This window comes from Schistocerca gregaria, chromosome 3 (assembly GCF_023897955.1).
Source record: "Schistocerca gregaria isolate iqSchGreg1 chromosome 3, iqSchGreg1.2, whole genome shotgun sequence".
NCBI lineage: Eukaryota > Metazoa > Arthropoda > Insecta > Orthoptera > Acrididae > Schistocerca > Schistocerca gregaria.
The window spans coordinates 652,260,362-652,287,987 of NC_064922.1; the positions used below are offsets into that span (position 1 = coordinate 652,260,362).

At 38.9% G+C, this 27,626-nt stretch overlaps 1 protein-coding gene across 1 annotated transcript in view; it reads left to right on the forward strand.

Moving 5' to 3' along the window:
- The window catches only part of LOC126356104 (pyridoxal phosphate homeostasis protein), a 76,777-nt gene that overhangs the window by 8,515 nt on the left and 40,636 nt on the right, over positions 1–27,626 (forward strand). The window contains exon 4 of the mRNA XM_050006804.1: positions 22,901–23,043. Within this exon, the coding sequence (XP_049862761.1) occupies positions 22,901–23,043 (143 nt within the window). The remainder of the gene's footprint in view (positions 1–22,900; positions 23,044–27,626) is intronic.

The following is a 27,626-nucleotide window of genomic DNA, read 5'->3' on the forward strand; positions in this document are numbered from 1 at the left end:
GCCATCCAGAACGACCTCTAGTGGAATGGCCCCATAAAACGGATAGGAAGAAAAGTGGATACCATATTGAGATTCATAGGAACAATCTTTAGGAAATGTAGCTCATCCAGGAACGAAGTGGCTTATGAGGCACTTGTTCGGCCGATTCTTGAGTACTGTTCATCAGATGGGATTGTTACCGGGCAGAACTATTAGGAGGTAGAGGATATCGAACAAAGAGTGGCGCATTTCATCACAGGATCGTTAATCAGTGATATCAACAGACTTCTGTTGCAGACATTATAAGAGGCCTTGTGTATAACAGAGAGGTTTATTATTGAAGCTGCAAGAGAACACTTTCTGGAAAGAGTCAGACAGCATATTACTTCCTCTTACATCTCACTAAATGAACATGAGGAAATTCTTGAAATTAGAGCTAACATAGAGGCCTGTCAGCAGTCATTTCCCCTGCATGCCATTCATGAGTGGAACAGGGGAAGGAGGATCAGTTAATGGTGGCAGAGATACACTCTGCCCCACACCATTGAGTGGCTTGTAGAGTATGATACAGATGTGATGTCTGCCCTCTCTGTCTTCAGGATCAAAAGGTCTCTTCAAAAAAATTCCATATCTCTGCCCACAAAATTTTTTCTATGCTTATCTTGTACTTACTGTGCATGGTCTCCTTTGAAATACTCTCCTCACAATGCCACTTCCTCTTCCGGAAGCAGTCTTGATATGGTCTTGCTGGATTGTGTGAAGTGCTATCTGAGAATTTTTTTTATCTTGTCTATCATTGGAAATCTTCATCCTTAACTGGGGTTTTCATCTTCGGAAATAAAAAAAATGTTTGCAGGAGCCAGGTCTGGAGAGTACAGCAGATGGGGCTAAGTGATTTTGTTTTTTGTACAGTAGTTACGCACCTACAGGAATGAATGTGCAGGTGCATTATTGTGATGCAAGAGCCTTGAATTGTCTTTCCACATTTCAGGCCGTTCTCTTCTCACATTTGCTCTCGGGGCATCGCAACATGTCTTGATAGTACATTCGATTAACAGTATGTCCATATGGCACAAATTCATAATGAACTAATCCTTCAAAGTCAAAGAAAACTATCAGCACGGTTGAACCTTGTCTTCAATATTGTAACTGTAGTGAGATGCCTCATCACCAGTTCACTAGTTATGATTCTCTTAAGGAAAATCTTGTTCTCATTTGTGTGATCCAAAAGCTCTTCACAGATTGTGAGGTGAAGATATTTCTGGTCTTGGCTCATGAGCAATGGCACCAACCTGGTGGCAACATGATGCATTTCAAGATGCTGTGTCTGGATTTCATGACATGATCCAACTGAAATGTTACATTCTTCTGCAATCTTTTGGACAGTCAGTGTTAGATTGGCATGCACAATGTCAATGTTCCTGACATGAGCATTGTCGATGGACATCTTTAACTTAAATCTGGCCATTTGTAAACCATGTGAACCATTCTTAACACTGAGTATGGCTGAAACACTCATCACTGTAGGCTTCCTGAATCATTTGCTATGTCTCTTCTTAAGTTTCATGCAAAATTTAATGTAGATGTGTTGCTCCTCAAAAAACTTGCAAATTGTGTGACACAATATTCTACTTGATATAGCATTGAATAGTAACTAACAGACATACAATAATGAAACTTCCATCAGTTACACATTAAACACGGGCATGTGCAGGAATGCCAATAACATTTCGCTCGAACACACCATTGGTGCAAAATTACAAACGAACCACAATTTCGTGCGTCTACCTTGTATGCAGGTGATATTTTCTGAAATTTTGTTGGTTTTTTCCAGCTTCGTATAATCTACAAACTATTTTTGAAGTCATTGATTCAAATTGCTTTGGAAGTTCTGACAGAATGTTTAATATTCCATCAAACAGATTGATATCAAATCTTCTAGAGCTCTGTTAAATTCTGACTACTACTGTATCTCTCAAGGTTTCCAAATCAATTTATGTTTCACTGTACTTTTTCCACCTATTGACTCTCTCTTTTTTGTTCAACTATGGAATTTCTATTGCACTCTAAATATTATTGCCCTTTGTTTTTATTTCATCAGAGGTTGTTTAGAGTTTTCTAGATACTGAATCAGTTTTCCAGGTGCCCATTTATTTTTCAAGTTCTTCACTTTTTTCTGGAGCCATTTTTACCTTGGCTTCCCATTTACTTCAATCCTGTGTGAGCTATATTGCTGTATTCTTTTCTTTCCCTGAACATTATTGTACTTACTTCTTTCACAGATCAATTGAAGTACTTCTTCTAATACCCAAGGTTTCTTCTGTTACCTTCCTTGTACCCATGTTCAGTGTCCAACTTCTGTGATTGTTATTTTTAGTAATGACTAATCCTCGTCAACTGAACTGTATACTGTGCAGCTTGCGCTTCATAAGTAAATTGTGGTCCAAGCCTGCTTTTAGTTACATTGTACAAAATTATGGTTCGATTAAGACTAAATTTTCCATTCAGCAACAGAAAGTGGCAAATAATATAGCGTATACAGTATGTAGATGATTCTCTTGTGTGGAACTGATAGTGAGGTCAGTGATCTCTATGACCTGTTTATAACTTGCATTGCTAAATGAAATTTTCTGTTGAAAGAAGTAGTGTGGGGATCCAGTTTTCTAAATGTTAACATACGTGCCTTCATTGGGAAAACATCATTTTAATATTTCTGGGTAACACACACAACATATAATTGTTGCACTTCATGGCACCCTGCCAAATATAAGCGTACATTATTCCACACTGTGACTCCCACACACCAATCTGAATACTGTTGAGCAGTGAGGCACAGTTCACTAAAATACTCAGCACTAATGGATACAGCTGAAACTTAATAATAGGAAGATAAAATAAAATTTAAAAAAAGCATAATGAGAATTTTTGAGGATGCAAAACACGAAAAGAGAATGAAAATTGTAATTTTAGCATATATTACTAAAGTATCAATAAAAATAAGAAAACTTCTTATTAAGTGGCATACATGTTGCTCTCTAAATAGGCAATGAAATTAGCAACTGACTTAAACACACCATTTAAAATATTTCCATCTACTTAACATTTATGGGTTATTCTGTCAGTACTTGGAGGAACACAGACATATTAAAAACTGAAATACACAGTATTATTGTTCCATAATACCTCTTTTGTATTTTTTGTGAACTGGGTTTCAGCTTTGTAGGCCATCACCAGGCAGCTTAAGGTTCAAGTAAAATAAATATTGTTGTCAGCCATGTATATAACAAAACCATGTGATAAAGTATGAGGATGAGTCAAATCACTAAGACCTCTTTCTTTATAGTGTGTTGATCCAAATTTAGAGCCCAATACAGCAGTAGTTTTGTGACATGGATTCTGCAAGCCAGGGATAGGTTTTGGGATGTATATGGCACTGGGTGTAGACACACTGGTTATGCAGATTATGGACCAACGGTTTCTGGGTGCAGGTGTGCCCCACAAATTCACATTAGGGAAATTTTCCAGCCTGGGCATTAGCAAGAGTTTACTGTCGTGCTTCTCAAACCAGTATATCACTATTATGATCTTGTGACATGGGATGTCATACTGCTGGAAGATTACATCACCATTGAGTAGGCATCAAGCAAATAGGGATGCTAGTGATCCACAATAATTGTCACATGTCCACAGCTGTCATGGCACCTCCGGTTATTACCACAGGACCCATGAAAGCCCAGGTGGATGTCGCCCATACCTTCGTCACAGGTATGGTGTATTGTCCAAGCAGCTGTTTGCCTGTATTACAGTGTGTCTAGATGTATCTGGTGTAACAAGAAATGATTTACTTGACCAAGTGACATGTTTCCATTTTCAGTGAGTTAGTGCCTTTTGCAATTGTATTTAATAGTTTCCTTGTGTCAGCTTGGGAGCACAAAGGGGACTTCCACTGTTCAGCACACACATTAAACAATACGCATCAAATGCTGTGCTCAGAAACTTTTATGTGCACTAGCATTTTACTATCTCATCCCATCTGCCAAAGATCACCATTATCCTGTTTAACAGACTGACAAAGCCTTCATGTACTGTGTTGCTTATTCAGTGTTTGACAGTGCTTCGGCCACTTTACATAGAGGCTTATGACATTAGCATGCATACAGTTTACCAACTTTGCTGTTTTGGAGATGTGCATTCCCAGGTGCCAGGTCATAACAATCTTCCTTTGTTAAAGTTTCTTATGTCAGTGCATTTCTCCATTGTGGTCTGTGTCATTAGAAAGGTTCCCCATTTGTCACTTGTCTCTGCTCTACTTATTATATACTTTCCTTATTGTCCACACACAATGCTGCCCAGCAGCACAAAATCTCTGTGGGCAATGATCATTAATATATTAGATTAAGTTTTGGTTCCATAGACAGAAAAAAATGAGATTATTCTCATGGGTGCGGAACATGTCAGAAAATATAACATAAAAACATAACTTGTCAGTGTAAGTAGGATAGACTGGCAGCAAACTTACAATAAAGTTTCAGGAACACATTCAGGTCAAAATAACCATTCAGCAGTTGAAGCACATCTGGAAGCACAAGCATACTGCTGATGTGTGGAAAACTGTATAACTACATTACATAATTTAGATAAGGAACATTATATGGATATGTTAAAAACTGCACACACTTGAAATCCAGTCCTAATAGTATTCTGAATTAACAGACAGACGTGAAGAACAAAAAATACCCAGATAATTTTGCAGAAATTTTAATTCCTTTGGACTAACCAGGAATCCTATACATGACATTAGTGAGTTTATGTTAATGCTAAAGTATATTTTTCTCTTGACAGTATTAGTATGAAGCTTGAAAGTTTGTTTCTACACCAGCTATGGAATCTATTTTTGTACCTTTATTGACATGGAGGGAAGGAGGGCGGGTGGGGGCGTGTGTGTGTGTGTGTGGGGGGGGGGGGAGAGAGAGAGAGAGAGAGAGAGAGAGAGAGAGAGTTGATTTCCTGTACCTACCTACTTTCACTGCAGTTTTTCTTTTGTATCTACCTTGGTATGCCCTGTATAGCTCCGTGGTAATATTAAAACATAGCTTAGGCCACTACTTAGATGAAAAAAATATTGTAAATTATTTTCACTGCTTATCATAGCTTATCATTCATACTGAGCTTTAGGTAGATTCACTTCAAGGCCATGAACTTCTCTCTCATGCCAGCTTGGATTATGAAAGAGGATGATAGTCCATGGCTCTACATACAGGTTTATGTTGGACTTCGCACATATACTTCATCCAGAAAATAGTATTTGTGGTCATATTATGAATAATGAGAATAAAATATTTGATAGTTGTTAATTGGTTTCTCAATCTTTAAACAAGGTGGTATGTTCGTTCACTTTCTTCGTGTATTAAACACATGAATGAATGTGTTCGTTGGATTCCAACTTTATTAGAGACTGTTATTTTACGTTACATAATGGTATAGTACATGCACACTTACAAGGTGTATCAGGGGCCTGGTAAATTGTTAAAAGGGAATATATTCAGCCTTCAAGGGTTTTGACCCTCGTTATTACAATTAGTTATCACATGTTAATAGTTGGTTGTTACACAGTGCTCTTAACTGGCATTTAGATGATTCAGGTATCTTATTTCTACATTTGTTGGCAGTCCTGACTGTCATTGTATTTCTTCACATTTAAATTTCAGTTAAAGATAATGAATGTTTCAAATAACATACAATAAAACAGGAAGTTAGCAATACATAAAATATACAGACTGGGACACTCAGATGTTTAGGACGGGTGGTAGATACAGAGCATCGAGTGACATTATATTGAGTGCACTATCCGAAATTTATCTCGATCAATTAAACAGAGAACCGACTCGTGGAGATAACATCTTGGACCTACTGACAACAAACAGACCCAAACGTTTTGACTCTGTAAGCGCAGAACAGGGAATCAGTGATCATAAGGCCATTGCAGCATCCCTGAACAGGGAAGTAAATAGGAATATAAAAAAAGGAAGGTTTATCTGTTTAGCAATAGTAATAGGAGGCAGATTTCAGACAACCTAACAGATCAAAACGAAAATTTCTGTTCCGACACTGACAATGTTGAGTGTTTATGGAAAAAGTTCAAGGCAATCGTAAAATGATTTTTAGACAGGTACGTGCTGAGTAAAACTGTTAGGGATGGGAAAAACCCACCGTGGTTCAACAACAAAGTCAGGAAACTACTGTGAAAGCAAAGAGAGCTTCACTGCAGTCAAAACCTCTCAGACAAACAGAAGCTAAACAATGTCAAAATCAGCGTAAGGAGGGCTGCGCGTAAAGAATTCAGTGAATTTGAAAGTAAAATTCTATGTACCGACTTGACAGAAAATCCTAGGAAGTTCTGGTCTTACGTTAAATCAGTAAGTGGCTCGAAACAGCATATCCAAACACTCCTGGATGATGATGGCATTGAAACAGAGGATGACACGCGTAAAGCTGAAATACTAAACACCTTTTTCCAAAGCTGTTTCACAGAGGAAGACCGCACTGCAGTTCCTTCTCTAAATACTCACATGAACGAAGAAATGGCTGACATTGAAATAAGTGTCCAAGGAATAGAAAAGCAACTGAAATCACTGAACAGAGGAAAGTCCACTGGACCTGATGGGATACCAATTCGATTCTACACAGAGTATGCGAAAGAGCTTGATCCCCTTCTAACAGCTGTGTACTGCAGGTTTCTAGAGGAACGGAGGTTCCAAATGATTGGAAAAGTGCACAGGTAGTCCCAGTTTTCAAGAAGGGTCGTTGAGCAGATGCACAAAACTATAGGCCTATACCTCTGATGTCGATCTGTTGTAGAATTTTAGAACATGTTTCTTCCTCGCGTATCACGTCATTTCTGGAAACCCAGAATCTACTCTGTAGGAATCAACATGGATTCCGGAAACAGTGATCATGTGAGACCCAACTCACTTTATTTGTTCACGAGACCCAGAAAATAGTAGATACAGGCTGTCACGAAACCGCTCTACTGTTCAGGAAAAGTTATCTCCATAAGGACACCGTTACGGTGTGGCTAATGGCTGCATAATACTTTAGTAGAGCTGGCCATGATGTCTCCTCTGTTGATGCTGCTGAGTCTGCGTTGTCCGTGTGGCTTCTCGTTGTCTAGGCGATGATTCCTTTGCTGCTCTGGGTCCAAGAAGAGGTGCGGGTTTTTTAATTATTACTGGACTATCGAAAAATGACGCAGTACTCCACGGTTTCTTTGTATCAAAAACACATTTATTGCCAAAACTATATACACAACTACACTCGACCGTGGCCAACACTCAAGTGCCCGTAAACCCGTTGTAGACCAAAGATCACGGTCGTAAGCTACAAAGAACATACAATTCCAATATCGATTATTGATCGCAACACCCAGCTTAGTATTATCGTAAGCAAAAGCTTTTTTAACATGACTTTAGTGTATAATAAAATAAAATGTCTATTTGTCAGTTCCATTACAATAGTCCCCAAGAATTTTGTAAGTATGAAAATGCAAACAAAATTCTGACATCAGAATAATGGAACTGACAAGAATATGATTTTAAATAAATTAAAATTTTTAATAGGATTGTTTCCTTTTAATTATGCTAACACGGAAATTGTTATACTAAGTGAAGGAAAACATACAATTTTTAACCTTAGAGTAAATGAAATACAAAAGATGATTTACAATTTTCACTTAGAAGAGTTCATAATGTTGTAGCACTTCACATGAAACCATTGAAAGACTAACTTTTAACTGCAGGCTTGTTTTCTTTTCTTTTGTTGCCCACTTTTTACACTACTCACAGTCTGTCCCACATTTTCCATCTAAACACAGGTGACTTCCGTTAAAGGTCTGATTTCTGCATGTCCTGCAGTGAGTCTTTCCAATGCTTAGCTGTTTGTATCACTTCATTGACTATAGTGCCATGTTATCTAAAAAAAAAAAAAAAAAACACATACAGAGATCACCTTTTGGTTACATAATGTTTATATGTAAGTACATGGTTAGGATACATAGTTAACCTTCTGGTAGTGTTTATCTAGTGGAAGAAGTTTACATAATCTGTCTGAGTAATACTACAAAGTTATGAACTGGTCAAAATAGATCCTTTGAATACTAATAAATTCAATAAACATGAAATACAAATGCATCAACATATTGGGTGTAAAATGTCATATCACAGACTAACCACTTACTTCAAGGATAACAAAATTAGATTGTTTTCAAAACTAAAGTTACAGGCAGTTTGTTACAAGAGTTCATATTCACAGTAAAAGTGCAAAGGTAAAATCATGGATGAAAGTTTTGGAATGGTAGGTATCTGTCAAAATTAAAAAATATTATTGCCTATGCTTTTGCAGTGGTTGAGAAAGAAATGTGCAGTAATTCATGTGGTTTACTAAAAATGATTTTCTCCTAGTAGAGTTGGACATCTCAAGCACTTGAGTGTGTAGTAATTAGGACTCTGTCTTTAAGATTTAAAAAAATAAACTTAATTGTTGCAAGACAGAGATTTAGTGCTGATTAAAGGCTTGCATTATAAATGAGGTCTCAAGTGTGGTGTGAGAAAGTTATTACACAAATTATCAAATATCAGTCAAATTGCATAAACATACAGAAATATCAAGAAAATGGCAAGCGTATTACACAGAAAATCCATTGAAAACACTTCATACAATGAATACATATTAAACAAATAATAAACATTTTAAAGGGCACAAAACTGTAACAAAATCAGACAAATTTTTATATACAAAATTTCCAGTGAAAAACCTTTGAGTCACCTCTTCACTTTCTCAGACTAGTCTTATCCCTTTTGTTTATACAATTTCGACGAGACAATATTTCTTAGCCCGAGAACTTTCCTGGATTTAGGATATACCAACCGGTCTGCATTCGGGTGTGGATGTTCTACAATCTCAAATGGACCCATGTATATATCAAAGAATTTATTTATTTCAGAAGTTAGAATTTTTTATTTCTCATGTGATTTTACTAAAACATTATCTCCAACTTTAAACTTGGTTGCTTTGATCTTGCCATCATGTTGTCTCTTTCTCATTTCCCCGTTTTATCATGGTTTCTTTGACTGTGGCTTCACGTTCTCGCATAGTCATCATTGTGCATGGTGGAAATTCTACAAGTTCATTGATAATGTTGTTTGGTTTTAGATGAAACATAATTTCATGAGGTGAAAATCCTGTGGAAGTGTGCTGCAAGCTATTCATAAAATCTTCAAAGTCTCGTACATGGTCATACCATGTAGGATGTTTATGACTGCAATATGTACGACATAAATGACCAATCTCACGCATATACCTCTCAGCTGGGTTTGACGACGGATTATATACAGATATTTGAACATATTTGATTCCTGATTTATCAACAAAGGCTTTCCAAACTTTTGACAAAAACTGAGAACTGTTATCTGACAAGATTGCCTTTGGTTTCCCAACATTTAAGAAATAGTCTTTTTCAACTTTTGTGACTATCTCGTTACCTGTGGCTTTTCTGACAGGATACAACTTGATTAGTTTAGAAAATACATCCACCATGACAAAAATGTAGTAGTGGCCACTCCTACTCCTTGGAAGCAGCCCATAGAAATCAACAGCGATTAAGTCTAGAGGTTGTGCAGGAATAATGTTTTGCATTTCACCTTGACATTTTCTGTTACTTACTCTTACTCGTTAGCACTTATCATAAGTTGACAATTCTTTTCTAACTTTCTTGGCCATATTGTAGAAGTATATGTTTTCTTGTAATTTCTGCATACGCTTCTGTATGCCACAATGACCATAGCTCTCATGAGTATACCTAATTACCTCTCAGCTTCCTCCTCAGGCCAGCATAGTTTCCAATTGTCTGTTTAGAAGGACTGATGAAGACTGAGTACCTTTAAACACCTTATAGTACTTGTCTATTTTTTCATAGTTCTTTTTCCCTAAACAGCTCTTTACTAATTTCCAATCTGCATCACGGTTCTGGTTCCTCCTGATTTTATAACACAATGATCTAACAACTTTTTCATGTGTGACCCCTTTAATATACCTCATTTTAAACTGTTTTTCTTCATTCTGATCAAAAATTTCTGTTTCCCCTCCTACTGGTAGCCTTGATAGAGCATCCGCAACTATGTTGTCAGTGCCTTTAATATACTTAATTTCAAAGTTGAATTATTGTAAATACAATGCCATTCTTGCAAGCCTATCATGATAGAGCTTGCATTCCTGTATATAGCTTAAGGCTTTATGATCAGAGTACACCTTATGTCCAAGTAGAAAGGACCTGAATTTTGAAAATGACCACTGTATAGCTAATAGCTCTTTTTCTGTTAGTGTATAGTTCTTTTCATGCTCCAGTAACATTCTGCTTGCAAATGCAATTGTAGCATGAATTGTCTCCCCATTGACTTCTTTTACTTGAAATAATTCAGCACCTAGCCTATAATCACTGCTGTCAGTATGTAAACAGAAAGCTAAATTGAAATCTGGTCTGTCTAACAGGTTCTGGTTATTCAGTTCCTTTTTTATTATGTCGAAAGCCTCGTGACAATCTTTACTCCATATCCTAACAGTGTCCTTCTTTAACAAGCTACTTAGACAGGGTGTGTTTAAGCTTTGTTTACTTACAAATTTTCTGTAGAAGCCACATAGCCCATGAAATGATTTCAGTTTTATTCTGCTACGGGTGCAGGAAACTCTGCAATAGCTTTAATTTTGTCTGGATCAGCCAAAATTCCTTTTTCTGTTATGACATGTCCCAAAAATTTTAACTCGGGTACTGCAAATTTGCACTTTTCTAGTTTGTCATTCCCCTGCTTCTAAGTTTCTCACATGCCTGTCTTAAAAGCCCAACATGCTCATTCCAATATTGTCCAGTTACTAAAATGTCATCTACATAAATCACTAATTTGGATACAAGTTCCTGTCCAAGCACATGGTCTAAAGCTCTATGAATTCTGCTGCCGATGAGTTCAAGCCAAACGGGACTACACAATACTGATAGCAACGGCCATTGTACAGAAAAGCAGTGTGTTTCCTAGATTTGGGTGCCAGGGGTACTTGGTGAAAGCCTGAGGTTAAGTCTAGACTTGACAATAATTTTATGTCCTTGAACTTTTGCAACAGCTCATCAATGTTTTTAGGGTGGTCTGTTTCTCTGTATAAGATCTTGTTTAAAGGCCTGGAGTCAAGAAAAATTCTCACTCCTCCATCCCTCTTTGACACAACTACTAGCGGGTTATTATAAGCACTGATACTCCTTTCAATAATACCACACACTTCCATCTTATGTAATTCTTTCTCAACTGCTGTAAGTTTTGCTATGGGCACACCATATGGTTTTATGAAAAATGGGTCATGTGGTCTTACTTGCAAAGTACATTCGTAACCCCTAACTTTCCCTGGAATGTTGCTAAAGACATCACTGTATTCCCATAACAAAGACTCTAGTTCCTGTTTTTGCTCATTGTGTAGACCGCTAGCTTCGGAAATCTTCGTGTTTACCAGTGTGTTGAAATCTACTTCTCTTAAATCCAGCTCTGTCATGTGTTTGTCAACATATTTCTTCTCCTTTACAAGATTATAGTGTTAAATTTATCATTACAAAACACTGTATTTGATCTGACAAATTTGGTGGAGATACACCCCCCATTTGGTGTTGTTATGATAAGTTTTTATCCTTCCCTTTCAAATCTTGCATCTACACTCCAAATCCATGACATCCCAAGAATACAGTCCTCACTGAGGCCTGGTATAATTAGGCATCCATGTGTAAATGTGACTCCCTCAATTGTAAAAGATAACAAAGTTTGTCTTTTCACAGTTTTACTATGTTTTCCTGTAGCCCCTTATATTTTTACCCCAATGACTGGCATTTCAATGTAATCTTTCTCACACTTCAGCTTTTTGCTTAGAATTTCAGATACTCCTGACACCTGACTCCCTGTGTCTATAAGGCACTTGCCTTCCCAGGTACCAACTTTTGCTCTAATGAACGGACTACCTATGTCATCACCTTTTTGAGGCTGAACGTATTCATACAATAAATCATTTTGAATTTCACTGAAACAATGACTTTCTGACTTACAAGTACCTATATTACTGTCACCTTTATTATCTACGGTCATAACATTAACACACACATCATTAGCACTGTCACTTGCATTAAAAATTTCATTAATCCAAATATTTTCACCCATATAACATTGTTCACCACTAAGGTATTATCCTTCAGTTCTTCAACAATAATATGTTAAGTGTTTTTCCACCAATCAGGATATAAAATTTGAGACATATTAAGAATCATTTTTCTAAAATTGCTATCATTTTTAATTGCATCACTATTTAGCCACATATTATAAAGAAATAATTCACCTTTGTTCATTGCAAATGGTAGCCTACTTGCACAGTCGGTTTTAATGTTCAGGGAATCTTTATAAACTGCCCAGGTTCCTTCGGAAGATGTTGGATTACAGAGCCTATTGGTTGTGACACTGGCATTACCAACACTTAAACTGTTAATAACATCCTTGGGTACATCTACAACATGCATATCAGTTTCTCCCACGACACCTAATGCCTCCATTTCCTCTTTAAAGCAAACAAAATATTTTTCACCATCATCATGTATCATTAAATCTTCATTTTCCCAAATACTACAATCATCAACCTCTCTCTCCTGAAAACTTAAAATGTTGCTTTCACACCCAAGTGTTTTTAATTCTTTGCTCGTTAAATCAATGCCAACCATTTGCTCACCTGGTTCCTTCATCAGTGCATAAATTCGTAAATCATTTAAACCGTTAACCTGCTGGTCATCTGACAAGCTACAAGCTTCTGCCCATTCATAAAATTCAACTAAGTCAATTATTTACTCTGGGTCTTTATTGCAACTAATGTGTTCGTTCTTAACAGGTACTGTGTTTAGAGGGTAGTACACATTCATAAGATAACTACTCATTACTTGAGATGTATCTCCTGGTGCAACGTAGTCGGTGTTATTGGTCCATCTATTATCTATGCTTTTCGCCCCTACCTTGCGGACTGACAATGGAGCGCATGCTAGTTTTTTACTTCATGACTTCCCATAGCATTCTGACTCCCAGCGTCCCTATGTTCACGCCAATTCCTGTTTTCAGACTCCCTGTAATTACTTCTGTTCCAATTGTTCCCAGATTGTCCTCTTGAATGGAAATTATAGTTTTCCCTTGAATGGAAATTATTATTAATATTGTGACTATTTTGTTCCCTATGATGAAAACTATGGTTGTTGGGCCTACTGTTTTCCCTCCGGTTAAAATTAGTGTTTCCCCAACTATGATCCCCACCTCTTTGTGTATGATTGAAATAGTTTTTTGGTTTCCCTACTTTGTCTATAATCCTGTCAAGTCTGTCCATGTAGTTTAGAAATTGTTCAATGTTGTCATCTGGTCCATACACTAGGTCCCTTTGCACATCTGTTGGCAACCTTCTCTTTAAAGCATCTATCTGTGTGAGCTCATGAAAGGGTTTACTCAAATGTACAAGTTTCTTCAGTTGATTCTTACAAAACTGTTTTTTAGTCCCCTGTGTTTCTCTGTAATTTGGTCCATTCAGGAACGCGCTATTTATCCTGGCTTGTTCAGTTTCAGACCAGAACCGTTTTGAGAACTCAATTTCAAATTCAGCATAAGACATGTCCATAGAAAAATTTTGATTGGTCCATGACAAAGATTCCCCCCTCCAAAAATTTTTTAACAAACTTAATTTTGAAACTTTCACTCATATTGTGTTCATAGAAAAATTTCTGTTAGCTACATCATTGCTAAATATTTCAAACTTCTGGTTTAACTCTGATACTGTACTTTTTAATTCATTAACATCTGTCTTAGTTTCAATCTCTTGGAGTTTTACTGTGTTACTGACTGTTTCCACTTTATCATCCACAACGTTTAGTTTCGAATATACTCTACTTTCAAGATCTACTGCCATAGCTTTTACATTTACACAAACTGTATCTATTAGACTATTAAAATTATCAAAACACTTTGCATTTTTCTCTCTGTCTGTGACCAGTTCATTTTTTACACACTGAATTTTTTGTTACTCAGACTAGATTTTACGTATCCCACTTTAGATTCTACCACCAAAATCTTTGTTCCTGCTTTGCTAAGTTTCTTGTCTACCTTTGATATATCGTTGCGAAGTTTATTACCCCAAAGTAAGACATTATCAAATTTTTTGTTTATAGCTCCTTCTAGACGCGACACTTTCTGATTTATACCCCGAAAACTGTCCGCGACCGTCAGATTCATGTTTCGCAATTGATCTTCATTAGCTTGTAAGTGGGCTGCAACAGTTTGATTTAAAGCTAACGATTGTTCCATCATTTGTAACAGTGATTTAATGTCAGACGTCTCACGTTCAGGTGAATTAAGACTTTGATCCGCTTTTTTGACCGACTCATCTTCCGTTTTTATAGGCATGTCTACGCCCCCAAAGACTAGCAAATTTTCACAATCCCGCTCGGATTCACTTTTCTCCTTCACAATGGTCATTTTTGTGAAATTTCACACAAAATAATAAAAGGAATAAACAGCAATACATAATGTACTTATCTTTTCAGTCTGGGTCCTCACTTGTGTGGTCAGTCCACTTTACTGCTTCGTTTCATCTCCCTTGATTTCCATGTATTGCACTTCTTTGTACCACGTGGTCATTAGACTTCCGCAAAACAGACTTCGTCAATCCAGTACATATAAATGTCTTAATCCCGGCTGAGCCCCCAGTTGTCACGAACCCGCTCTACTGTTCAGGAAAAGTTATCTCCATAAGGACACCGTTACGGTGTGGCTAATGGCTGCATAATACTTTAGTAGAGCTGGCCATGATGTCTCCTTTGTTGATGCTGCTGAGTCTGCATTGTCCGCGTGGCTTCTCGTTGTCTAGGCGTGATTCCTTTGCTGCTCTGGGTCCAAGAAGAGGTGTGGGTTTTTTTAATTATTACTGGACTATCGAAAAATGACACAGTACTCCACGGTTTCTTTGTAACAAAAACACATTTATTGCCAAAACTATACACACAACTACACTCAACCGTGGCCAACACTCAAGTGCCCGTAAACCCGTTGTAGACCAAAGATCACGGTCGTAAGCTACAAAGAACATACAATTCCAATATCGATTATTGATCGCAACACCCAGCTTAGTATTATCTTAAGCAAAAGCTTTTTTAACATGACTTTAGTGTATAATAAAATAAAATGTCTATTTGTCAGTTCCATTACAAGGCTCCCAGGTAGATACCATTTTCCTTGACTTCCCGGAAGGTGTTAGATACAGTACCACACTGTCGCCTGATAAACAAAGTAAGAGCCTGCAGAATATCAGACCAGCTATGCGGCTGGATTGATGAGTTTTTAGCAAACAGAACAAAGCATGTTGCTCTCAATGGAGAGACGTCTACAGACGTAAAGTAACCTCTGGCGTGCCACAGGGGAGTGTTATGGGACCATTGCTTTTCACAATAGATATAAATGACCTAGTAGATAGTGTCGGAAGTTCCATGCGGCTTTTCGCGGATGATGCTGTAGTATACAGAGAAGTTGCAGCATTAGAAAATTGCTGCAAAATGCACAAAGATCTGCGGCGGGTAGGCACTTGGTGCAGGGAGTGGCAACTGACCCTTAACATAGACAAATGTAATGTATTGCGAATACATAGAAAGGAGGATCCTTTATTGTATGATTATATGATAGCGGAACAAACACTGGTAGCAGTTACTTCTGTAAAATATCTGGGTGTATGCGTACGGAATGATTTGAAGTGGAATGATCATATAAAATTAATTGTTGGTAAGGCGGGTGCCAGGTTGAGATTCATTGGGAGAGTCCTTAGAAAATGTAGTCCATCAACAAAGGAGGTGGCTTACAAAACACTCGTTCGACCTATACTTGAGTATTGCTTATCAGTGTGGGATCGGTACCATGTCCGGTTGACAGAGGAGATAAAGATATCCAGAGAAGAGTAGCGCGTTTCTTCACAGGGTTGTTTGGTAAGCCTGGTAGTGTTATGGAGATGTTTAGCAAACTCAAGTGGCAAACTCTGCAAGAGAGGTGCCCTGCATCGCGGTGTATCTTGCTGTCCAGGTTTTGAGAGGGTGCATTTCTGGATGAGGTATCGAATATATTGCTTCCCCCTACTTATACCTCCCGAGGAGGTCACGAATGTAAAATTAGAGAGATTCGAGCTCGCATGGAGGCTTTCCGGCAGTCGTTCTTCCCGCAAACCATACAGGAAAGGGAGGCAATGACAGTGGTATGTAAGGTGCCCTCTGCCACACACCGTTGGGTGGCTTGCGGAGTATGAATGTAGATGTAGATGCAGATGTAGGAAAAGGAAACATGGCAGACTGATATGCCACATTCTTGCAATTTGTGTGGCCTAAACCTCTGCCAAGCCATTTCCCACTGCCTCACTATACTTTCTCTTGTTCTTGTCTGTCGTTGTCCACATCACTCCTTCCCTGTCCACATTGTGTACTGCCTTCCCCTCACCCACCCCAAACATGTTAACACTCTTGGGTTGCATTAATGTGCTACCCTGTTCTTGCTTAGTGCCTCATTTCCTAACCAATTCCTATGTCCATTAGGCCTGGCAATTGCTCTCTGTAATCACTTTTACTGCAGGTGTGTGCGTGTGCGCGCGCTTATGTACTTTAAACTAGAATAGCGAGAGCTCAAAATGTAGTGAATACTGTTATGTGAGAGCCACACATCAATTAGCTATAGGTAAGTGGTTGCCTTTCCCTTGTTTTACATACATTAGAAAACCTCAGGGCCCGAGTCCCCTGCTCAAGGTGTCTTGGTTGGTGATTGATAACAGCATTGGACCTGAGAGGCTGTGAGACCGCGCCACGGCTCCATTCTTGCAAACAGCGGCATGCAGTTGATCTAGTGGTGGTGCCCAGAACGGAAGCTGGCTGCCTCCGCATTCCCAACTCCTGTGCAGTGTCCAGTTCTGAGCTCACCCTGCCACGGCTACAGCACGTCTGTACAATGGAGCTGGGCAGTTGATTCAGCAGGCTGGTTGACCATTGAAATTCATCCCAAGACAGTCATTGTGGTTGGCCTGCAGCTTAAACAATCGTCATTCTCTCGAGCTCATGGCATGGACAGAATGGTGACACGATTGTGTGCCTTGAACCTCTGGCCTCTCTTATTCTTACTCGTTCTCCTATGCCTCTGATGCGTTCGCTCTGGGGGGTGACAAATGGAGTGTTCCTTAATAATTGTCACTTTTTTCTAGTTCTCATTGCCCCCACATACAGGTTGCTAGGCACTGTTGTAAATCCAACATATGGGTTTTTCATATCACATAAGTGCCCTTCGTTACATCTGATTACTCCACACCTATCTCCACCTTCATATACTGACAGCCAGCGGTGCCTCCTCATCTGTCGTAAACCTGACTCATAGAGCCATTTACTTAATATTAAGATTGCCAGTTCCCTCTACCCAATGTATCCACCGGTCCTTTAATTTCTATCTTTTGGCTATAGATGCATAGAATCTTAAAGAGCTCCCCAAATCCATGCCTATACTCATTTGTGGCACAGCATAGCTCCTTGCTTCTGCAAAGATTCTTGTTGAATCTTTAATATTGGCCTCCCAGTAAACCAACTTAACTTTAACCATTTTTGTATTGAGAACAATACCTCAATTCACAGTGTAGTGTTCCCAAGTGGAATGTCCCCTCACACTTATATCCCAATTACCTCACAAGTCATGCCATTAATAATCATTCCACTTTCCTAAAGCTCAATTTTTCTCAACCCTGCTCCTTTGTAGCAGTACAGTTTCCAGTATGAATATCGAGTATAGTCAGTGTGTTCACTGGAAGTAAGTTAGAGCTGCCAGAAGCTCCTTCCCACAAGTCATGCCATTTGCTTCCCCCTAAAACAAACGCACTTTGTTTGACTGTACAGATGACAACCTTCCCTTGTGTGCACCTGTCTACCAGCAACATTGGATAAAAAGTCTACTCACTAAGTTGCGGCAGAACACCCACATAAAGGAAGGCTATAATTAGGCAAGCTCTTGGGGCCAGTGGCTCCTTCTTTGGGTAGAAGGGTTGAAGGGGAAGGAAGAGGGATGAAGGAAAAGGACTGGAGAGGTCTAGGAGAAGTGAACGTGTTGAGAAGGAAAGACTGATTGTTTAGGACTGCACCCGACAAGATTTGTAAACTGAGAGCTTAAAGGTGGAAGACTTGGTAATATGCAGAACAGAGATTACTACTAAAACATCATGCACAAGTTAATAAGAGTGAAAAGCTGATTGCATTGTATGTAACAGAGGTGTGAGGGGGATAGCAAAAAATATAGTTAAGGAAATGAGATGTCGAAAACTAAAACAGAGGGAAGAAAGGAGTAGTTACCATGAAGAAATGCTAAGATGGAAGAAATTAACATACACTACCTGGATTCTTCTCCCAGACACCAGTTTTCTCGGAACTCCATTGGTCAGAACTAGCGTTGCAACATGTCCTTGGTCCTCCCCACCCACCTGGTCTTTATTTATGTTAATTTCTACCATCTCAGCATCTTTTCACAGTAACTACTTTCTTCACTCCATTTTAGTTTTCTGCATCTTTCATTTTCTTACCTGACTATTTTTTGCTGTCCCCCTTCCAACTCTGTTATCTACGATGCACTCAGTTTTCCACTCTTAAACTTGTGCACAATGTTTTAGGAATAATTTGTCTTGCCAATTACCCTGTCTGTCACTTTAAGCTCTCAGATTTTCAAATCTCATCCAGTGCAGGCCCCAACAGTCAAATCATTCCTTCTCATCCCACCCAGTAAGTCTCTGCTGACCCACAGTTCCAGTTGTCCTGTCCAAATTCTACCCCTTTTCCTAGACATCTCCAGTCCTTTCCCTTCACTAATTTTCTTCCCCCTCAACCCTTCTGTCTGGAGAAGCCACTCTCTCTCTGAGGGCTTGCCTAATTATAGCCTTATCTTATGTGTGTGTTCTGCCATCACTTGGTGAGTAGATTTTTTTATCTACCCAATTACATTATACTGTAAAAAATTGTTTTCGTTGTTATATATGCCAGTGACATTACTGCCTGAGCGAGCCTGTTGCTGGGGACTAGTGTGAGGGTATGAGATTTTCCAGATATTTTAAAACCAGAGTTTGGAAATAAATAACTGTGTTGAGTGGAAGCAAAATCTCGTATTAATTTTGAATATAAATGAACAAGTTTTATTATTAGAATTATATGCATATTTTGTCATCCAGAATAAATTACTAAACCTCAGCAACAAGTTTTCATGGCTCTTTGATCACTGTCCTTCAAGTGACCCCCTTTCCCTTGCAACACTTCTATGTCGACAGTTTGCTTGTGGCTTTCCTCTAGACTCAGCCTATTGAAGTCCGCATCTTCCAAGACTTCCACAGTGGCTATTACTGCACTCTTTGTCAGAATCACCTACGCTCTGTCAAATTTGCCCATCTAACCAGAATTGTCCATTCCCCATAAATGTCAGACGCACCAAACTCCACCTGACAAAACATGCGAACTACCTGGCTGTTCATTGCATGAGAGGGGTTCAGCCATATGTAATGTTTCTTTCGACAAATCGGTATGCCTGAAAATCGCACATCTTCCCTGTAACTGCTGGTATTTTATCCTGCTGATAAGTCTTTACTGAAAATGTACGCAGTTCAGGTGGTCTAACCCTCACAATAAGTGAACCTTGCACCATTGCCTCAGAAGCAACTGTTTCCCCAATTGAAATAGTCCCACTGAATCCTCCTGTGGGTTTCTAAAGATCATCTGTAGCATGGATGTCTGTCGAGAAAGTCTAGGCTGAGAATCACTGCATAATCTTAGCTTATGCATGACAGTACTTCTAACATTTGCTGAACTTAGTTTTCCCAACTGCAAACTCTTGTACAGCTGTATCCAATTGTTCCACACTATTATTGCCAACCACATGTAACCTGCATCATCATGTCACGGCCCCAGTCTCCCCTTTCCTACGAAGTCCGTACTTACAATGGATACATGTGCCTCTTTATCTATATAAAAATCTGTTTCCTGCCATTCATAAAGCAGCATTCTGTCTCACACTAACTTGTGTAGTGTTAAGTTCTATCAGGACTGCCTTCCAAGGGTTGAAGCACTTCAATTTGCGTTTAACAGCTGTTTCTATTAATGATGCTTCCCATCTTACCTATTTCTAGTCAGATGACCTGTGGCCCACTCCACCACACACATAGCACTCTGGTTGTCCGCATTGCTTCCTTACATGCCCCTACCGACCACATCCATAACCCCTGATTTCAGAAGTGAACACTTGGTGGTCCACTCTTCGTTTTGTTCCAACATCGACCTCCTCCTCTCTCTCTCTCTCTCTCTCTCTCTCTCTCTCTCTCTCTCTCTCTCTCTCTCTGTGTGTGTGTGTGTGTGTGTGTGTGTGTGTGTGTGTGTGTGTGTGTGTGTGTGTGTGTGTGTGTGTGTGTGTTTTTTGAGTCCTGCAGATTTTCCATTCTACCCTCAATGATATTTCTACAGATATACCACACAGAAAAAGCCCACTGCTCTATTTTCTTCCTCTTGCAACAACATCCTATTAGCTTCTGCGTTGTTGGTCTCTACATATGTCTTTGCATTCAGTTTATGAATTCTACCTGATATTGCCTCCACAGACGTGTTGAACTACATTGACAGAGTACTTGATTTCTAACAAAGAAAACACACTGTTTTGCTTTTGGTATTGTTGGCACAGTCTAGCAGCCCACTCTCAAAATGTTTATGCTTTTTTGGTGTCCCCTGCAAACCACATACTAGCAGCATGTGGGGTTATCTCATCTTACCTCCCATGTGCTTCCACAGCATCCGTACATCAATAATAAAAACTGCCACGTCCTCCATTGCCTTGCCCAAAAAGGGATTAATTAGTGCAGGTCATATAGAACAGAAGGCATTCTCAGTCCAGCCTTATTTTCATAAAACTGCCACGTCCTCCATTGCCTTGCCCAAAAAGGGATTAATTAATGCAGGTCATATAGAACAGAAGGCATTCTCAGTCCAGCCTTATTTGCAGCTGAACCAGACTCTCTTTCACAGCTTCTAGCTCACTATTAAGTTCAAAATCTCTCTGCCTCTCTTGCCCCAGTTTCTCTGTTAACATGTGCAATCAGAGTTAAAGTACAAACTGCTTCCATGGTAGTAGTAGCATGTTTTTCCACCATTTTGCGTGCTCTACTTCTACCTTAATCAACAACTTAAAAAAAAAATTAAAAAATCCACAATCTCCCGTTTAACCACCCCACACGCGAAAACCTAACCACAAATTGATTCTTCCAGCAAATCATCGCCCACCTACACTCAGTACTGCTACCTGTCAGATAACCAGTTCGCATAACAAGCAGCTACTATAGGTCTGGTACAAAGCAAATTGTGTCCAGACAAATTACAAATACACACCTTGCTGACACTAATTTATCATGTCCACCATTACCTGTAAACACAGATAAGTCCACAGTTTCCTGTGGCTTCACAAAAGTAACTCTAAACATTGCATGCCCTAGCTCACACAACTCTGACACCAAGAGCAAACACGAAAAATAACGTAAATTAAGCCAGACTCGCCACACTACATTGTGCTAAGCTGATACCATCAAATTCATGTCAAGTGCCAATGGCTCACTCACTGAAACCAATGTTCTCACCAATTAGTAGAACCGGAATTGAACACATTGCAACCTAACTTTTTATGTTGGGAAGTGAAACAAGCAGTCTTGGCACTAAATGGTTATGACTCTCAGCCTTGTGGGATATAATGCGACAGGATAATTGACAGATACGGTTTGAGAGAGAGGGGTGAATCACACTGGGATGTGCATAGAGAAATAGGCAAATATGGCATTGACTTTATTCCCTGGAAGAATACGCACTACTTCTGCTGATCCAGGCAATGGCAGTGTGGCATGCATATGGGCATCAGCACAAATGCTCCCCACACCAGTGCAGAGCCAAGTTTTGTATGCACTCCACTACAGCTGTGGCTTGCCTTTAACACAGTGTCTGGTGGTTGATTCAGTGGTCCAGTTGGTCATAGTGGTTGGCCTGTATGTTACACAATAGTTGTTATCTCCAGTTCCAGACACAGATAGAATAGCAATATGGCTGCTCACCTAGAGTCTCTGGGCTCCCTTATTTATACTCCCTTTCCTACACCTCTGGTGTAGTCCCTCTGGAGGGGATGACTGGAGTGTTCCTTAATAACTATAACATAAGCTTTCTCTGGCCCCTGCATACAGATTAAGTGCTGCTGTAGCTGCAATGTACAAGTTTTTCATAGTATGTCAGTGCCCTGTGTTGTGCCTGATTACTCCACACCCATCTCCACACTTGATTGTAGTGCCTGCTGGGCTGTGCTTCTTCGCCCGTGAGTGGTGTCATAAACCTGCCTTGATGAACCATTAACTTGATATCAACATTGCCAGTGCGCACTACCCGATGTATCTTCTGGTTGATTACTTCTACCATCTGTCCGTAGCCATGCGAAATATCAAGAACTCCCCAAATCCATGCCTTCACTGATTTGCGGTGCAGAAAAATATAAAGTGTCGATTCCATCTAATTTACTGCAGAATGTATTTTTAACATAGCTTATATGAAACTCTCACTTCCTGCAGTTAGTGTATTTTGTAATTGGCTAGTATTTGACACTAATAACTGGCCTGATTGTACCTTTTCCTTTTATTACAGTATATATTTATTTTTATAATTTTCAAAGTTGTCATGTAATGGTACTACTTCATTAAGCTTGCAACTTTTGATATTCCTATAATCTATAGTAGAATTCTGACATTAGCTTAATTTTTCCAGAGAAAAGTGGATGTGAACCAGAAGAGGCTGTGTCACTCGTAAAATACGTTAAAGATTCTTGTCAGAATCTGGAATTTGTTGGTTTGATGACAATTGGCATATATGGCTATGATACAGCTTTGGGCCCAAATCCTGACTTTCTTGTAAGTTCTGCTTATACTCATTTATTTTATTTTTATTGAGGTTTGATGTACATACTGTGAAGCAAGCATATGTGGTACCTCTGAATATTAAAAAAATGTGAAAGGATACACATGGCATATTGTAGCTGCTAACATCTTAACCACTCATCTTGCTAAATAACAACAAACATTGCTGATATAGGTTGAGGCAGGAAAAAAAATTTAGTGCAAATTGTTCTGAAAACTCTTTGTGAATATACACTCAGTTATAGGTGCAAGATACAATTAAGAAAGATTTGTAATGCTTATGCAAGTTCTCAAAAAACATATTTCAAGTGTCAGGAGCTGTTTTGATCTGCATATTATCTTCGGGTATCCTGCACACTGATGGAGAGAATACACAAGATACTGTTCCACTGACAGTTAAAAGTATGTGGATGTACGTGCTCATTGAACCTGTTAGTATATCACATACTCCCTGACTTTGGTAGGTTTTGTGAGTATGTGCACCACATAACGTTGCTTTGACAGTTATATATGAAATATAACTTGTGTGTTATACTTTTTGGTAAACGGGATACCTGAATGGAATTATTTATCAGTAGGTCTTTGCAGCTGCTACATGTTTTTCAAATGCTAATTAGCTGTGGAGTATCACCTACACAAAATATGTACTTGTGTTAAGTTGTCTGTTTTGTGATAAGAGAATGATGTTTTTTATTGTAAGGAACACAATCTTTTAAATTGTGTACTGTCTTGCACATTGTGACTTGATGACTGTAATATTGCTTACATGAAAAGGATATGAGAGTTAAATTAGCTTATGTTGAATTGCTTGAACAAGTTTGGGAGTCTGTGATATATCTGCGGTATTAATTAGGAAAAGTTTCTGTGATGGATGTTGTATACCTACTGTAAGTCCAGTCCTAAACCATGATTTAAAGGAGGACCCAGTTGGAGATTATAGTACTGGCAGCCTCAATGCCTGTCTTCTCACTCTTATCTCCATGTATTGTGTGACCTAGATTTCTTCCAGATTAAGAGATTTCATTGCATGCATTGAGATTGGGCATGTGTTTGCTGTGGGTAAAAGTGCACTTACAGTGTCGACACTTACGTTGCATCCTGCTTTTGGTAACTGTTCACAGGATGATTGATTAGTGAACACAAAGGATCATAAATCAGATGTAGATAGCCAGTCACATTGGTTGTTTATTGTTTTCTAGGATTCATAAATGCAGTTAGTTATTTTGTTTCACTCATGGCATTTTAAGCTGAGCCATATGGTCTCAGCATAACCACCACTTTGGAAATCATTTATGTTACAAGTGACAATATCTTTGTTGCTCATTTCACTTGTCAGTTGAAGCTGTGCTCAGTGGCTTCACTCTAACCACCACCTCAGAAACTGCAGCATATCCAGGAGTGGAGGAAGAGGAGGAGGAGGAGAAGAAACAAATCACAAGTGACAACAAAGATAAGATTTCATTATTTCTCAAAAATCATGGCATATTTGGTGAGGAGAGTGGGGGGGAGGGAGATATTTTTGACAACCAAGATTAATTGAAAAGCATGATTCTTACTGGGTATTGTAATTTCAGACCTGTTTGGCTGTGGTGAACATTGATGAATTGCTAATAGCAACATGCAGCAGCAGAATTGTGGACACAGTAAGTGCACTTTCAGCTTGCACTTCTATTGTGGTGGTGCATACATTTTTAGCATTTTTCAATAATATATTCCCCTTCACTAGTTACAACAGTGTAAAATTCTTTTTACTGTTTTTTTGTCAGTGTAGTGTAGTGGGGACAGGTGTTATCTTTGTGGGGCATCACTTACAGTGTCTTCCTAATCATTCTTCATGGATTGTCTCTGCAGGACATCTCAGTTGTTGACAATAAACGTCAGCACTAATAGTACACCTCAAGGAAGCAGTTTGTAGTACACACACCATTGCTATTCCACCTGATGCATATTTTTCTTTGTGGATGTACACAGATCTGTGTATATGGAGTTGCTGCTTTGTTTGGGCTCAACCATTGCTTTCTTTTCCTTATGTTAGTATAAAGACACCAATTCTTGTCACCAGTAATGATGTGGGGTAGGAGAGGTTGTTGTTGTTCACAAACCAATTGATGAGGAATCAGAGGTACACTTGTGGCCACCCACTGATTTTTGTGATTTTAGCTTAGAGCATGCTGTACTCATACACCTTATTCTTGAATTGCATGCATATGTTGCGCAATGGTGGAAAGACCACTTTCATCACATTTTCCAGTTCTCGAGTACACTGACATGGATCATTGTGGATTGATAAGTTCAAACTATCTTTATCAAACCCAGAAGGTCTTCCTGAACATGGAGAGTCGCTAATATCAAACAAATCCCCTGTAAAATTAGGAAACTATTTTCTTGTTGTGCTCTGTCAAGTGACATTATCTCCATATGCAGCGTAAATGTTTCTGGCTGCCTCCACTGCTGTCCCCTGGCTATTGAACTCAAACAGAAGACTGTCAGAAGTGATCTGATTTCTCCACCTGGCACTTCATTTTCTGTTTATTTATGTACACGTCTAGTTCCATAGGACCAAATTGAGGAGCAAATCTCAAAGGTCATGGGACGTGTCAGTACATTAAATTACAACATAAAAGTAATAATAGATTAAAAAAAATGTTCATGAACCCAAAAAGAGTCAAGCCATAAGTTTAAGTAAACACAATCAACAACACAACAACAATCAGCTTAATTTTTCAAGGAACTCCTCAACAGAATAGGAGTGACCCATGAGGAAACTCTTCAGTTTTGATTTGAAAGCCTGTTGATTACTGTTAAGATTTTTGAATTCTAGTGGTAGCTTATTGAAAATGGATGCAGCAGCGTACTGCACTCCTTTCTGCACAAGAGTTAAGGAAGTGTGATCCAAATACAGACTGGAGTTCTGCGGAGTATTAACTGAGTGAAAACTGTTAATTCTTGAGAATAAGCTGATATTGATAGCAAGAAACAATAGCAAAGAATATAAGAGGTGTGATTGGAAAGCTTTAAGAATGGATCCTCTATCGCTTATTGGTTTGGCGGGCAGGTACATGGAGGGTGGGAAGTGAGTCATAGCCTTGTCCTTGAATGCCCTCTGACGGGAACTGCATTTTCTTTATTCAGTTTGTTGTGGCAGCTGGAGAGTGAGAGTCTGTTTAGGGCTTGTTGCCTGATTCTGTCTGCGTAAAAATGGTTATAAAATGGACAAATGTGTCTGTGTGAAATTTTGTTTTAAAACTGGAAAATTAGCTTCTGAGACTTATGAACTATTAAAAAAAGCTTTTGGAGATAATTGTATGAGCCAGTCAAATGTTTTGGTCTGGTTCAACAGATTAAAAACGGCCGTGAATCATTCGAAGATGAACCATGGGCCAGCCATCCTTCCACCTCAAAAACGAATGAAAATGTTGTGAAAGTTCGCAACTTAGTGCACTCTGATCATACAGATTGCTGATAAACTTAGTTTCTATGCAGTTCAGTCAGTTTTAACTGAAGATCTGAACATGGATAGAGTGTCCGGAAAATTCATTCCAAAAGTGTTGTCAAGTGACCAGAGACAATACCAACCTGTAGTATGCCAAGAACTGATTTGACTAAAAATGACCCAGATTTGTTAAATAGTGTAATTACAGGTAACGAATCATGGATATAAGGATATGATCATGAAACCAAAGTACAGTCTTTGCAGCGGAAGACTCCAGAGGTTTACCATGACCTATAGGAGCATGGCAAAGTCGGTCTAAGGTGAAGACAATGTTGGTGACTTTTTTTGATCCTCCTGGTAATGTTCATCATGAATTTACCCCTAGAGGACAGACAGTTAACCAGGAATACTACAAATGTTGAGTGCTTGGGCGAAAAGGTATGGAGGAAAAGGCCTGCATTCTGGAAAGACAGCAGTTTGGTACTATGGTACTACACCATGACAGTGCTCTATCTCGTCATGCCTTCTCCATCATTGAATTTTTGACCAAATTCAAAATTCTTGTGCTTCCACAACTGCCATATTTTACTGATTTGTCCTCTGCAGACTACCTGTTTCCTAAAGTGAAATTTTCACTGTAAGGGAAGTGATTTGACTTTATTGAAGACGTCCTGGCAAATACGGAGAGCATCCTTAACACACTTCAGGAATGTTTCCAAAAGTGGAAACACCATTGGAGTCAGTGTGTTCAGTCAGAAGGGGACTATTTTGAAGGAGATGCATCATAGTAGCATGTAAGTACCACCATTGTAAAATTACAAGCCCATTCTTAAAACTTTACAATCACAACTTGTATACATATTGAGACGGCAATGTCGAGGTACCCAGACTAGTGGACAGGTGTCGTTAAGAGTTTCGTGAACTTGCATCACTTACTGTCCGAACCGCCTATTTCTGATCCAAAAATATCCGTTTAGATTGGGAGGAGTACCCCAAAATATAATACCATATGACATAAGTGAATGAAAATAAGTGAAGTAGACTAACTTCCATGTCGAGCAATCACTCACTTCAGACACTGTTCAAATAGTAAAAATGGTAGTATTAAGTCTTTGAACAAGATCCTGAACATGGGTCTCCCGCA